Source organism: Phyllobates terribilis, unplaced genomic scaffold (assembly GCF_046119375.1).
Source record: "Phyllobates terribilis strain yellow unplaced genomic scaffold, ASM4611937v1 Scaffold_4__5_contigs__length_816908805, whole genome shotgun sequence".
In the NCBI taxonomy this organism is placed as follows: Eukaryota; Metazoa; Chordata; class Amphibia; order Anura; family Dendrobatidae; genus Phyllobates; species Phyllobates terribilis.
The window spans coordinates 374212641-374229166 of NW_027362764.1; the positions used below are offsets into that span (position 1 = coordinate 374212641).

Here is a 16526-nt window from a genome sequence, read left to right on the forward strand (position 1 = left end):
GAGTTCAAGACTTCAGGCAGTCATTGGCAACAAAGGGTTTTCAACCAAGTACTAGAAATGAACATTTTATTTACAATTATTTAATCTGTCCAATTACTTTTAGTCCATTTAAAAACAGGGTGGCACATGTTGAGGAGCTGAAACTCCTAAACCCTTCATCCAATTTTAATGTGGATACCCTCAAATGAAAGCTGAAAGTCTGAACTTCAACTGCATCTGAATTGTTTTGTTTAAAATTCATTATGGTAATGTCTAGAACCAAAATTAGAAAAATGTTGTCTCTGTCCAAATATATATGGACCTAACTGTATATCATAAAAATCTTGGTCTCCTAAGAAGTTCAGCTAAATGCTGGGTTTCATAGGAGTACCATTATTTAAAGCACAGGGGTCTTCAGCAGATTATCATAAGCCATAATTATATAAGAAATAAATCATCATAAGCTCCATCAACCTTCAGATGGTCTATAGGTAGCAACAGGAATTTTTTTTCTAAATTACAGAGTAAAAATTAAAAATACTATAATATTAATCTAAAGGTGGAGCTTCGCTTGAATTGTTCTACAGATCCACTTTAACAGCATATGGATAACGGTCCAGTAACTGCTTAATTCTCAAATTAAAAGGAACCTGTCACATCATTTTGCCCTACTAAGGTCATGTAATGTGCATCCCTAACACGTCTCTAAAGCAAGTTTGATGGCAGTCCAGCCTTGATGTTAAGCTGCTCGGAGGAAATCCTGAGCCTATGTGCTGACAGCCAGCTCCCCGGCATGTGCATTAAAGCCAGGTGTACAGGTCCCCGGCATGCGCATTATAGCTGGCTGTACAGCTCCCCGGCATGCGCATTAAAGCCGGGTTTACAGCTTCCAGAGCATGTGCATTAAAGCCGGGTGTACAGCTCCCCGGCATGCGCATTAAAGCCAGGTGTACAGCTTCCAGAGAATGCGCATTAAAGCCAGGTGTACAGCTTCCAGAGCATGTGCATTAAAGCCGGGTGTACAGCTCCCCGCCATGCGCATTAAAGCCGGGTGTACAGCTTCCAGAGCATGCGCATTAAAGCCTGTGTACAGCTCCCCAGCATGCGCATTTAAGCCGAGTGTACAGCTTCCAGAGCATGCGCATTGAAGCCGGGTGTACAGCTCCCCGCCATGCGCATTAAAGCCGGGTGTACAGCTTCCAGAGCATGCGCATTAAAGCCGGGTGTACAGGTTCTAGAGCATGTGCATTAACGCCAGTGTACAGCTCACCGGCATGCGCATTAAAGCCGGGTGTACAGCTTCCAGAGCATACGCATTAAAGCTGGGCGTAGAGCTCCCCGGCATGCGCATTAAAGCCGGGTGTACAGCTTCCAGAGCATGCGCATTAAAGCTGGGCGTAGAGCTCCCCGGCATGCGCATTAAAGCCGGGTGTACAGCTTCCAGAGCATGCGCATTACACTGTGTGCCGAATTATTAGGCAAGTTTTATTTTAGAGGATTATTTTTATTATTGATCAACAACTATGTTCTCAATCAACCCAAAAGACTCATAAATATCCAAGCTTAATATTTTTGGAAGTTGAAGTGTTTTTTTTTTTAGATTTGGCTATCTTAGGAGGATATCTGTTTGTGCAGGTAACTATTACTGCTCAGAATTATTAGGCAACTTAATAAAAACCAAATATAATCCCACCTCACTTGTTTATTTTCACCAGGAAAACCAATATCAGTGCACAAAATTTAGAAATAAACATTTCTGACATGCAAAAACAAAAACCCCAAAAATTAGTGATCAATATAGCCACCTTTCTTTATGATGACACTCAACAGCCTTCCATCCATAGATTCTGTCAGTTGCTTGATCTGTTTTCGATCAACATTGCGTGCAGCAGCCACCACAGCCTCCCAGACACTGTTCAGAGAGGCGTACTGTTTTCCCTCCCTGTAGATCTCACATTTTATGATGGACCACAGGTTCTCTATGGGGTTCAGATCAGGTGAACAAAGGGGCCATGTCATTATTTTTTCTTCTTTTAGACCTTTACTGGCCAGCCACGCCGTGGAGTAGTTGGATGCATGTGATGAAGCATTGTCCTGAATGAAAATCATGTTTTTCTTGAACGATACCGACTTCTTCCTGTACCACTGCTTGAAGAAGTTGTCTTCCAGAAACTGGCAGTAGGTCTGGGAGTTGAGCTTCACTCCATCCTCAACCCGAAAAGGTCCCACAAGTTCCTCTTTGATGATACCAGCCCATACCAGTACCCCACCTACACCTTGCTGGCGTCTGAGTCGGAGTGGAGCTCTCTGCCCTTTACTGATCCAGCCTCTGGCCCATCCATCTGGCCCATCCATCGTCACTCTCATTTCATCAGTCCATAAAACCTTTGAAAAATCAGTCTTAAGATATTTCTTGGCCCATTCTTGACATTTTATCTTATGTTTCTTGTTCAAATGTGGTCGTTTTTCAGCCTTCCTTACCGTGGCCATGTCCCTGAGTATCGACACCTTGTGCTTTTTGATACTCCAGTAAAGTTGCACTCTGAAATATGGCAAAACTGGTGGCGAATGGCATCTTGGCCGCTTCACGCTTGATTTTCCTCAATTCATGGGCAGTTATTTTGCGCCTTTATTGGCCAACACGCTTCTTGCGACCCTGTTGGCTATTTGCCATGAAACGCTTGATTGTTCGGTGATCACGCTTTAAAAGTTTGGAAATTTCAAGACTGCTGCATCCCTCTGAAAGACATCTCACAATTTTGGACTTTTCAGAGCCCGTCAAATCTCTCTTCTGACCCATTTTGCCAAAGGAAAGGAAGTTGCCTAATAATTAAGCACACCTCATATAGGGTGTTGATGTCATTAGTCAACACCCCTCCTCATTACAGAGATGCACATCACCAGATTTACTTAATTGGTAGTTGGCTCTCAAGCCTATGCAGCTTGGAGTAGCATAACATGTATAAAAAATATCATGTGATCAAAATACTCATTTGCCTAATAATTCGGGTGTACAGCTTCTAGAGCATGCGGATTAAAGCCGAGTGTACAGCTTCCAGAGCATGCGCATTAAAGCTGGGTGTACAGCTTCCAGAGCATGCGCATTAAAGCTGGGTGTACAGCTTCCAGAGCATGTGCATTAAAGCCGGGTGTACAGCTTCCAGAGCATGCGCATTAAAGCCCGGTGTACAGCTTCCAGAGCATGCGCATTAAAGCCCGGTGTACAGCTTCCAGAGCATGCGCATTAAAGCCCGGTGTACAGTTTCCAGAGCATGCGCATTAAAGCCCGATGTACAGCTTCCAGAGCATGCGCATTAAAGCCAGGTGTACAGCTTCCAGAGCATGCGCATTAAAGTCAGGTGTACAGCTTCCAGAGCATGCACATTAAAGCTGGGTGCACAGCTTCCAGAGTTCTCCAAGCTTCAATGCAACTGCCCAGGGAGCTGGTTATCAGTGTGTAGGTTCAGGATTATCTCTGAGATCAAATTGTGCTTGGCATCACTTCCGGGCAAATGAACATGACTGGAAGTCTGGGATTCACATAGAAGGTGACTAAAGATTAAAAGTATTTTTTACATATATACTGAGGCATTTACCTGTGTGGCAATGGGGGCAGTTAGGTAGTGAAAAAAGACGTGACAATTTTCCTTTAAAGGGACTGACTATGGCTACGATATTGATCACCTTAGAAAACATCATCAATATCAGATTGTGCTGGGTGTTGAACCTCCTAACAATCAGCTGAATAGGCGCTGAACTGCAGTACTTGGGAGCAACCACTAAACAGTGGACGGAGCTGTGGTTCTCCGCTTTATACACAGATCACATCCAGCCACTGCTGAATAAATAAGCTGATCAGTGAGGTTGCCAACTGTCGGACCCTCAAACATCTCATATTAATGGCCTAACCTAAGGAAAGGTCAATAATCATAGTAATGGACAACCCTTTAATGAAGAAAATGATAGGGAATTTGAACAGGCAAAATGACATGACAAGCCAATAATGCACACCTATACATTGCTGGACATGTGATGAAAATGTATTTCCCTTTGTAATCATAAAAATACAAATATATTCTATAAGAAACAAGGTTAATAGCTACTAAACATAACTTCCTGAGGGCCAGAAGGATTTTAGAAATATTTGGGCATATTTGAGCAAAGACGGTCTTGACTCTTAGGGTGTAATAAACAAAAATCCTCTGATTTTAAGTATACAAACATGCACATTTTTTAAATGTCTTGCAATAGATAAAAGAAATTGAACTCTAAATATAAATCTGGTGTTTTGTGTATTTTAGAAAAAACCTAGAAAGATATATTTCTGGTGGAATGTTAGGATGATTGATGCTAATGTCCTGCTCGCATAGGAAACGTTACACAGCTGACTGGGCTACTCATTTACATGCACACTTGTGATTTCCAGTATACTGTGTTTAGCAATATATTACTGGAGTTTTATACATTTATGTGACGTCTATCTGTAGTTATTAAATGCAGTGATAATGAAAGAGCCTGATAACTAATTGAAATGTAACTCTACAAAACTAACTAGGATATACAGATCATGTGATTGTATCATGTGAATGTCCAGATTTTCAATAGAATTCTTTTTTTTTTAATTAAAAATGTATTTAATTTTTATTAAAGGCAGATATGAAAAGTAAATATTGTGGCAAGAGGGTTGTCCGGGATTAATCTGTCGGCATTACATGCTGTGTCTTCTATGTCCGAAATGTTATCAATGTTTCACAATATATTTTCTAAATAGCTACTATGATCTAATCACACAATCATGTAAAAACTTGTGTAAAACCATAGTGTCACAACACAGATGGCAAAATCTCTAATATAATAAGTCAGTGCAAGGTATACTATGCATAGGTGGCTAGCATTAAGTATTTCATGCTAATATACTACTTAGCTATGTAAAATATATGATAAATGCTATTCTACAGAGCTCTTCTGTATTTGAATGTATGCAAACACTGCATAATACTCACTGCCAACACGTCTTCTATTGTTACAACTTAATAACTAGTTACAAAATAATAGATTAAATATAGTTAGGGGTTATGTAATATATTTTAAGTCAAAACTTATAACCTCATGGTAGTTTAATTTTTATTATTATTACTACTAAGTATCACTAATGTAAAATTTCCATAATTTTATGGGATGAGAAACCTATATAAGCATTGACCACTAGAGGGCAGGCTAACACTTAAATATGTGTATTGAGTGTGTTTTAACTCAAACAATACAGAGGTGGTAAAAAATATGTAAAACCTACAAAAACACATACCGTTTTTTAACTAATACAAACACATTTATTATTATTATACAACAAAATAATCACTGAAATGTAAAACCATTCTGTATTGTCTACTTTATATTGCAGTAATCTTTTAGAACATTGGATCAGAGCTCAGGACAATGACCATAATGCTGAGTGTAATCGTGAAATAACTGATTTTCATTTTTTTATGTGTTTGTGAGACAAATGTGTGTTTTGTGTTCTTTTGAGTATAAAAATAAAACTGTGTTTGACGGGCAGGTCGCAAGAAAACACTTACTTGTCTGTATGTCCAGGGCTGCAAGGGGCAATAGATTTGTGTTCTCCCATGCCTGGAATAATATTGTTGAGCAGCTTTTTACTACTGTCACATAAGAGTGTCAGTCTCCATTGCCTGCACACAACACCATTGCAATCAATTGCAGCTCTTGGGTCCACTCAAACCCTGGTGAAAGTGAGTGATACATGCAATGCTGCGGATGCTAGAAAAGTAATCGCTGCTGGAAAATGGATGCTACCCATAACCAAGGAATTGAAGTCACAATGTAAATCTGGCTATTTTTAATTTAAGGAGGTATTCCTCTTTTAGAACATTGGACACCAAATAATTCCTGTGATATAAAATAACAAAATCAGATAGTACTTTCCCTCCCAACTCTCTACTGCTGCTCTGGTCTTAATGTGTTGGCTGCCGCGGTGATGTCTCATTGACCACTCAAATTACTGCTGCAGCTAATCACTTAGCTTAGCATTGACACATGATTTCTACAGTGACCAACTGCTGAGTTCAGTAATTGGCTGCAGCAGTAATGTGAGTTGTCAACATAACATCATAGCTGCAGCCAAAACGCTGAGACTGAAACAGCAATGTAGGAAGCAATGGATCCAGGGAGGGACAGTACTGATTTTGTCATTTTATATCATAGGAAACATGGAGTTGTCTAGGCTTGGGGTGTTAGTCTGCAGTCACTCTATATAACTGCAGACTCGTGAGCCCTCACAGCATGCAGTGCGCGCACTGCAGGATTCTTCTATACCGTTGCCGGGAGCATGATCGCAAGTATGAGATTTGCTCACATGCAGTCACGTGCCGACTAGACATTCGTAGCTTCACTCAATACAATGGTGTTAAGCAAGGTTGGACATGTCTAGTCAGAATGTAGCCAGAAGTATGCAAATCACATACATGCGATCACATTACCACCGTCACCAGAGAATCTTGACAGCACGCGTTGTAAGTGCTGTGAGGATTCACACGTCTGCACTCACTGAGTCACTGCAGACTTGCACCCCAAGAATGGACAACCCTTTTAAGGCTTGGCCAATTGACATTAAGTAATGAACTGATTACTGCCTGCAGATATTGTTTGAAATAGACAATATTTAAATATTATTTACTTATATCTGTTTTTTTTGGGGGGGGGGGGGGTGGGATGGCTTAATTTGTATGTTACAAAATATAACATTGTAGTACTTTCAAATGTTTAACTTTGTAAGGCAAATGTGCCTGGTGATTTTATTCATTCACTCCCCAACCCACACTTTAATAAAAACAAATACATAAAGAAAATAAAAGCGAATGAAACATAACATCAACTTAAATAAATAAATAATAGAACTGATAAAACATATGTTGTTGGAACTAGTTACTATTTTGGGTTAATAGTCTTGGAAAGAGGACAAAATTGAATCAGCAACAATAAACACTTTTGCAATTCAACATAAAAAATGAAACAGAAAATAAGAATGCCATATTGTTGTCTTTAGGGTGATCTACCAGACAATCTTGGTAGAACTTTGTTCTCATGCCTTCAATATGGAGCAAACTTCTGGCGGTCAGATTTCTTAACCCCACTCGTCGATGGAATTTTGGCAGTATAAGCAGGTAAATTCCCAGTGGCCCCCGCAGTGGCCGCTGCATTTAATGCCAGGAGTGGGACAGTTTTCATGCCAAGCAGACTGGAGACAGGAACAGCATAGTGGGTGGTCGGTAAAGTTGGTAAGGGAGGAGGGGAATTGACGTTAACCGCGGAGGCAGCAGCTGCTGCCGCCAACATAGCCATGGAAGTAGGGGTGGAGGAAGGGGTGGTAGACTGAGAGAGGTTCATGTTGAGGTCAACAGGGGTCGTGACGGAAGCAGTCTGGGTGCTCAGTTTAGCCATCTCTAAGCTGCAAACGAAGAGAGGAACAGGAACAAATAGGTTGGGATGGTCAAGCAAGGATAAATTTTGGGAAGAAAGGAATGGAATAGGGGGAGCAAACAAAGTGGGGTTGGGTTAGATTGGTCAACAAAAGGAACAGACATATGGAGGGTGGGGAGAGAAAGAGAAAAAAGGGAAAATGAGGGTCAGAGGAGGAACATGTTATGTGTTAAAGAAGAGATATAACAAAAGGGTACTTCATGATTTGATGAGGAAAACATTACTACGACTCTAAAGAATGCCTTAACATAGGTGTGTGTAATGCAAATGAAAGAAAGAAATCTCAGGAATGCAGAGAATGATAAAGATGATAAAGCAAAACTTAAAACAAAATGAAAACAGAATTCTGACTTCTCCACGGCACTGGTTGTTTGCCTTTCAATTTGTGCATGTCCAATTAGTTCCAGATTTGTTTTACCATTTTGCCTGTGATTAGACTAAACACTCAAAATAATCAGAATCTTTCTTAAAGGTTTTGTGTTATCACCCGTTATTACCTTTCAATACCTCCTTCAATTCACTTATAGCTGTCTGTCTGTCTGTAAGATCACAAAATATCTAACCATTCATATGCAAACACCTTATCTTTTATACCTTTGATCAACCACCGATGTTAAAAAAAAAATTGCCTTTAAATTACACACATTTAAAATGTAAAAATAAATTATAAGGAAGTCACATAGCATAACCCTAATACATAGATATTAACTGTAGAAGTTTTTAGTTTAAAGGGCTATATCACCCCAATTTAAGGGGTTGTCAGTTTTCAAGTAACTTTATTGTAGTATTATAAAGATTTAAATAAAACAAAAGACTCACTACTCACCTATGCCATTTCGGTGCCACCTCCCTAGCCCTTGCTTGTCTTTCTTTATAAGCCTTCAGCAGTAGCATCCTGTCTACAACACCTGACCACTGCACCTTATCATTGGCCTGACCGGTCAAGCCAAGGTCGATTGAGGTTGGATACAGCAATTATGTGTTGGAGACGAGATGTTACCACTGCACCAATGTTTCTTGAAAATGGACAACCCTTTTAAGCTGAGAAATGTGAAGACAAACTATTTTTCTCTCCAATCATGACTATCTTTTTTAGCTTACATTCTTTATTTTTCTATAGAAATCCTAAAACTGATGATAAGATGCCAACAACAGGTCCAGCTGCTCTAATCCCCAGTGATCAGTTCTAACCGATGGCAGTAGCAGTAGGTCTCTAATGACTTGGCGGATATATGTGGTCACACTGTGTATGTCACTGCAGGAGTTACTGCTCCAAAAAGGGATCCTTTTTTAGGACATTCATGTGCCCTACCAAGTCATAAGAACATAGGGTTTCCCAGGAAGCTCCACTTAAAACACAACAGGAACCATATTCAGGGCAAAAAAATACTATAAATATTAGAGGATTTTATTATAATATATAATTTAAAAAAATAAAACTATTAAAAGTGAAGGTGATCATTTTTAGTCTGCCTTAGATGAGTCATAACTTAAATGGGTTTTTCCCTTCAGATAATGTTCAGTTCTTGCTGCAGTTTGTTAAAAAATAAATCATGCTGTTTCTCACCATGCTGAGTCCACCAGCGAGTCTTCGACACTTCTCCTATTGACTGTCATTGACTGTGGTACTGATGTCACGTGAACAACACAGCAGCCTATCGGTGAGCTCAGCTGCTCAGACAGCGTAGACGGAATGGCAGAGCAGCTGAGCTCATTGATTGGCTGTTGATATGACATCAGCACCGCAGGGAACACCAGACACCAGCAGAGACTTGCTGGTGGACCCGTAAAAGGTGAGTACACACACAGACTGTTTTGTGCTTTCTAGTAAGTGTTACATCTCACCTGCCCTAGAACTGAGTGGGCAGAAGAACGATATAGAAGCATTTAAGAAATCTAACTCAGGGTTTCTTTATCCATTTCCACTACAACCTCAGCTCTAGAGTATGGTGGTGCATCAGTGTGTGAAAGGAAAGGAAATGAAGGGAATGAAAGGAAAATGCTATGTTTTACCACTCAAGCTAGTATAACATTAAATTAGTAGTCATGAAATATAAGTTCTAACATATGTTGCTGAATCTGACCCTACTACATCTATTTTAAAGCCTCTGTAGCAGGAACTATCAGTATATAGCTTCTGTCATAGCTGCTCTAACAAGCCATGTTTTACCAGAAACTGGGGAAATCTTACCTATGTAGCCTGCCTCACACGGTAATAAACAACAAGTTATAGTTATATGTCTTCTTCAGCTGTATTGTGTATAGATCCTAAATTCTGAGGTGATTAGTTTTGTAATACAATTTTTATAAGAGCAAAAGTCCATATTATATACATTGATGTTGGCAATTTAGAGACAGATTAGACCCGCCCCAATCCCACCTGGGAATGCCCATTTGTAGGCTGGGTTTGTGTAACCCTCCTATCACCTTAGGCACAGGGCACTGCAAATCTGATGAAACCCCTTTTGGAAATCAGTTTCAGTTTGGCCATATTTTGGGATGATTCTTATGTGTGTAAATAGTGTGCCACTTCCAAATATTCTGCCCTTCATATAGTCAAATCGTAAGGATCTGTTATCACTTGTGTCATTGTTTTGTTATGTCAAGTTTTTCTTGAGCTTGGCCATCAGAAAACCATTGCTTTCTTTGCTATTCTGCCAAGTTAAAAGGAATCTGCCACCAGGGTTTTGCCATCGCATCTCAGAGTAGCCTAATTTAGAGAGAGATGCCCTGATTCTATTGATGTGTCACTTACTGAGCTGTTTCTTGCTGTAGTTTTAATAAAATCACTGTTTTAACAGCAGGAGATTATCATTAGAGGACTAGTACACCTGTTGGCATGTAGTCCTCCATATTCATGTATAACCCCAACCACTGATTTGCAGCTTTCTCCCTATGCACAGCATACACAGAAAGCTGCCAATCAGTGATGTGGGTGTGATTATACAGAGTTCAGTATTCAAAAAACTGGTACGGCAGATAAAACACTGATTTTATCAAAACTGCAGCAAACAGCCTGGAAAGTCCAGTATAGATCACTGGAATTAGGATCTCTGTCTCTACATCATGCTGCTCTGAGATGGGTAGCAAAAATCTGGTGTATGCTTGTCTTTAAGAAAAGGCAACATAGAGGAAACATGACTGACCCATATAAGACATTAAGATCATTGCAAAATGGCACAAAAATAGATCTGTGCAATGTGTCGTGGATGACACAAGTAGTACCAGAGCCTGGTAAAATTCTGCCTGTTTTTTATTATGACTAGTAATTTCCTGAAGACTGAAAAATGATTTATACAGTTCCTAATATGTTAACAGTAATTCTGTCTTCAGTAGCTCCCTTAAATGGTGGATGCAAACTGATAACATTTTATCATTTAAAAGGTAAAAATTATTTAAAATGATTTTAATATGTTATATAGACTTATAGTAAACTAGCTGCTAGGTTGGTTGAGGTCTGGGTCCTGTGACTCCCATTGATCGGTAAAAACACTACTCTAAAGCGCTCAGTCCTGCAATCAGCAGTGCTTAGCTCCCTGCATGAGTGTTCACACAGATCAGCTTATGGGCTTAGGAGAAAGTCTATCAGTCCATACACAGCTCTATGCATGTGCATGTGCAGAACCGCAGCACTCCTTAGCATTAGTGTGCACACAGATCGGCTTATGGGCTTAGGAGAAAGTCTATCAGTCCGTACACAGCTCTATACATGTGCACATGCAGAACCTCGGCACTCCTCCAAGGATGAGTGTGCACACAGATCAGCTTATGGGCTTAGGAGAAAGTCTATCAGTCCGTACACTGCTCTATGCGCTCTATGCATGTGCACATGTAGAACCTCAGCACTCCTCCTAGCATGAGTGTGCACACAGATCGGCTTATGGGCTTAGGAGAAAGTCTATCAGTCCGTACACAGCTCTATGCATGTGCATGTGCAGAACCGCAGCACTCCTTAGCATTAGTGTGCACACAGATCGGCTTATGGGCTTAGGAGAAAGTCTATCAGTCCGTACACAGCTCTATGCATGTGCATGTGCAGAACCGCAGCACTCCTTAGCATTAGTGTGCACACAGATCGGCTTATGGGCTTAGGAGAAAGTCTATCAGTCCGTACACAGCTCTATACATGTGCACATGCAGAACCTCGGCACTCCTCCTAGGATGAGTGTGCACACAGATCAGCTTATGGGCTTAGGAGAAAGTCTATCAGTCCGTACACTGCTCTATGCGCTCTATGCATGTGCACATGTAGAACCTCAGCACTCCTCCTAGCATGAGTGTGCACACAGATCGGCTTATGGGCTTAGGAGAAAGTCTATCAGTCCGTACACAGCTCTATGCATGTGCATGTGCAGAACCGCAGCACTCCTTAGCATTAGTGTGCACACAGATCGGCTTATGGGCTTATGAGAAAGTCTATCAGTCCGTACACAGCTCTATACATGTGCACATGCAGAACCTCGGCACTCCTCCTAGGATGAGTGTGCACACAGATCAGCTTATGGGCTTAGGAGAAAGTCTATCAGTCCGTACACTGCTCTATGCGCTCTATGCATGTGCACATGTAGAACCTCAGCACTCCTCCTAGCATGAGTGTGCACACAGATCGGCTTATGGGCTTAGGAAAAAGTCTATCAGTCCGTACACAGCTCTATGCATGTGCATGTGCAGAACCGCAGCACTCCTTAGCATTAGTGTGCACACAGATCGGCTTATGGGCTTAGGAGAAAGTCTATCAGTCCGTACACAACTCTATACATGTGCACATGCAGAACCTCGGCACTCCTCCTAGGATGAGTGTGCACACAGATCAGCTTATGGGCTTAGGAGAAAGTCTATCAGTCCGTACACTGCTCTATGCGCTCTATGCATGTGCACATGTAGAACCTCAGCACTCCTCCTAGCATGAGTGTGCACACAGATCGGCTTATGGGCTTAGGAGAAAGTCTATCAGTCCGTACACAGCTCTATGCATGTGCATGTGCAGAACCGCAGCACTCCTTAGCATTAGTGTGCACACAGATCGGCTTATGGGCTTAAGAGAAAGTCTATCAGTCCGTACACTGCTCTATGCGCTCTATGCATGTGCACATGTAGAACCTCAGCACTCCTCCTAGCATGAGTGTGCACACAGATCGGCTTATGGGCTTAGCAGATAGTCTATCAGTCCGTACACAGCTCTATGCATGTGCACATGCCGAACCTCAGAACTCCTCCTAGCATGAGTGTGCACACAGATCGACTTATGGGCTTAGGAGAAAGCTTATCAGTCTGTACACAGCTCTATGCATGTGCACATGCAGAACCTCGGCACTCCTCCTAGCATGAGTGTGCACACAGATCGGCTTATGGGCTTAGCAGAAAGTCTATCAGTCCGTACACAGCTCTATGCATGTGCACATGCAGAACCTCAGCACTCCTCCTAGCATGAGTGTGCACAGAGATCAGCTTATGTACTTAGGAGAACGTCTATCAGTCCGTACACTGCTGTATGCATGTGCACATGCCGAACCTCAGAACTCCTCCTAGCATGAGTGTGAACACACAGATCGGCTTATGGGCTTAGGAGAAAGTCTATCAGTCCGTACACAGCTCTATGCATGTGCACGTGCAGAACCTCAGCACTCCTCTTAGCATTAGTGTGCACACAGATCAGCTTATGGGCTTAGGAGAAAGTCTATCAGTCCCTACACTGCTCTATGCGCTCTATGCATGTGCACATGTAGAACCTCAGCACTCCTTCTAGCATGAGTGTGCACACAGATCGGCTTATGGGCTTAGCAGAAAGTCTATCAGTCCGTACACAGCTCTATGCATGTGCACATGCAGAACCTCAGCACTCCTCCTAGCATGAGTGTGCACACAGATCAGCTTATGGACTTAGGAGAACGTCTATCAGTCCGTACACTGCTGTATGCATGTGCACATGCCGAACCTCAGAACTCCTCCTAGCATGAGTGTGAACACACAGATCGGCTTATGGGCTTAGGAGAAAGTCTATCAGTCCGTACACAGCTCTATGCATGTGCACGTGCAGAACCTCAGCACTCCTCTTAGCATGAGTGTGCACACAGATCGGCTTATGGGCTTAGGAGAAAGTCTATCAGTCCGTACACTGCTCTATGCGCTCTATGCATGTGCACATGTAGAACCTCAGCACTCCTCCTAGCATGAGTGTGCACACAGATCGGCTTATGGGCTTAGCAGAAAGTCTATCAGTCCGTACACAGCTCTATGCATGTGCACATGCAGAACCTCGGCACTCCTCCTAGCATGAGTGTGCACACAGATCAGCTTATGGGCTTAGCAGAAAGTCTATCAGTCCGTACACAGCTCTATGTATGTGCACATGCCAAACCTCAGCACTCCTCCTAGCATGAATGAATGCTTCAGAGTAGTGTTTTGAGAAACCAATGGGAGTCTCAAGACCCAGGGCCCCACAAATCTGCAGAAACTAAGTCCGTAAAATATACAGAAAATAGTAGGGACACTAACTGTGGAATAGAAACAAGCTCCGTACAAAAAAATACTGAGCTCTGACTCCCCACAAGTGACACCATTTTGGAAACTAGACCCCTCAATGAACTTATCTAGATGTGTGGTGAACACCTTGAACCCCCAGGTGCTTCACAGAAGTTTATAATGTAGAGCTGCGAAAATAAAAAATCTAACTTTTTCCATAAAAATGATCTTTTCGCCCCAATTTTTTTATTTTCACAAGGGTAAGAGGAGAAAATGGACCCCGAGAATTGTTGTGCAATTTCTCCTGAGCATGCTGATACCCCATATATGGGGAAAAATCACTGTTTGGGCGCACGGCAGGGCTCAGAAGGGAAGGAGCACTGTTTGACTATTTGAATGTAATGTTAGACGCCCCCCAAAAAAAACTGCGTGTTTTTTTTGGTGTATACCAGCCGCGAAACATGTGGGGCGAGGACTCGAGCATCTCACTCGAGCACCCGCGATACTCAGTGTATACCCGAATACCTGATGCAAACTTAAGTAGCGAGCACCTGTGCTCAACACTAGTCATAGTATCGTCATTTTTTTTTCTTTACTTTTGAAAAAATCCCAACGCAAACACAACCCTAACTCTAACACAACCCTAACCCCAACACAGCCCTAACCTTACCCCTAATCCTAACACAACCCTAATTCTAACCTTAACCCCAACCCAAAATGCAAAGAATGGAAAAAAAAAAATTTTTATTTTATTATTTTTATCTAACTAAGCGGATGACAATGGGGGATTTGATTATTATTTTTTTCTTTTGATCACTGTGATCAGATTTATCACCGTGATCAAAAGGAACCAATAGGGAAAATTCCGGGGGATGGTAGAGGTACCGGGTGGGCTCGAGGGCTTCATTTATCACTACTCTGACATGTATATCATGTCAGAGGAGAGAGAAATTATTGTAACCGTAGACACCCTTTTTTTTTCATGATCGCCGCTATTTACTGAATGACGGCGATCACGTGATCGGGTACCGGAAAAACCGGCCCTAATCATGTTCTCCGGGGTCTCAGCTACCCCTGGTAGTTGAGACTGCGGAGATTTTCCGACGCTGGGGGGGACGCTACACAGTTATTCCTCAGCGCCGTGAAAGAGCAGCGCTGAGGAGTAAGTACCCTTAACTGCCGAAAATGCATTATGGCGGTCGTTAAGGGGTTAAAATACATTTTTGACAGATTACTGGAATAATAAAACATCCATATTAGAGATGTGTGGATCTGCTAGGATTCAAATTTGGCAAATCACGGCGATATTGCAAGATAATTAGATTCTTAGCAGTTATTCAATGCAAAATTAATGTCCCTTTGTTATGCTCTGAGGTCTGACCAGACTCCAGAGCATTATATAGATAAGATAAGATACGATTATATAGATAAGATGTTAAAAAAGAGTAATAATCACCTCACCGCTCACCTGTCCCGCCACCCCCTCTGCCTGCTTTCCGGACCTCCATGCCTCTTCTTTTCCTCTTCCCCCATGATGTCCCCGCGCACCATGACGTCACAGCATACATTGCACCAGCGCAGCGTGCAGAGAGGCCTAGTCGTGCTGGAAGTCCTTGGCTTGGTGTCAAGCAGCTGAAGAGGATATGAGTGATGGGGAAAAGAAAAGGCATATAGGACTGGACAGCAGGATGCGGAGGTGAAGGGACAGGTGACCAGTGAGGCGAGTATCATTATTTCTTTTATTTAACTGTTTAGCTGGCACTTTATGAAGCTGGCTGCCATGAATGGGTGAAGTAAAAGGAAAATCCAATTCAATTAGAATTCAACTCAAATTGAATACATTTGCTGATCTCTAATCCATGTACATCAATCCAATTTGTAATTACATTTGTCATTAATTAAAGGTTGGATCCTATAACTTTGCAGTAAAGCTCTTATATTGTCTACAGCAATGAAATTTGTAAAACATTTTTAGCATACTCTGGAAAGCTGAGCTGAAATTTTTTATTCACATATAAAATAAACTAAATATAAATGTACTTACGAAAATTGATTAAAAGCCTTGAAATATTAATGATATATTTGCTCACAGCATTTAAACTGCAAAAATTGCCCCAGAGACCAGTTTTGCTGTGGGTTTTAAAACCTAACTGGTCAATGTATTGATGTGTTTTCCCTATGACTTATATAGAACTCTTACTTTTAGATTATCATATATACAATTACGTCGTATTTACACTGCATGAAAAGTGAACTTGCATTTTTTTTAAATATATTTTTCATCTGTTTTAATGAAAGAATAAAACATTTAGCTAAATCTGTTCTATGCTATTTCTGGTGCACTTTGTCATCAGTTTGTAATTATAATTACAGATTGCTTCTCAACATGTGGAGGAATTGTGTGAGAAGGGCTCATTCAGACCAGTCTATTACAGGGGTGGACATATCATTGGTGCAACCTGTGCAGCTGCACAGGGCTACAAGAGGAAAGGGGGAATTTTGTATTATGATGAGCTATTTGACTGCAAAGGGCCATTTATTGATCTTGCACAGGGGCCCACATGTGTCTGGGTCCGCCACTGGTCTAT

The 16526-nt window shown here is 41.5% G+C and overlaps 1 protein-coding gene across 8 annotated transcripts in view; it reads right to left on the bottom strand.

The window, feature by feature from the left end:
• The window catches only part of LOC141265411 (poly(rC)-binding protein 3-like), a 1492220-nt gene that overhangs the window by 11431 nt on the left and 1464263 nt on the right, over positions 1 to 16526 (bottom strand). For 6 of the 8 annotated variants that reach the window (XM_073678467.1, XM_073678466.1, XM_073678471.1 and 3 more), the window contains one exon: positions 250 to 7444. The exons of the other annotated variants lie outside the window; for them this stretch is intronic. In XM_073678467.1, the coding sequence (XP_073534568.1) occupies positions 7087 to 7444 (358 nt within the window). In that variant the 3' untranslated portion in view covers positions 250 to 7086. Of the gene's footprint in view, positions 1 to 249; positions 7445 to 16526 lie in introns of those variants that run through there. 8 annotated transcript variants of the gene reach the window in all.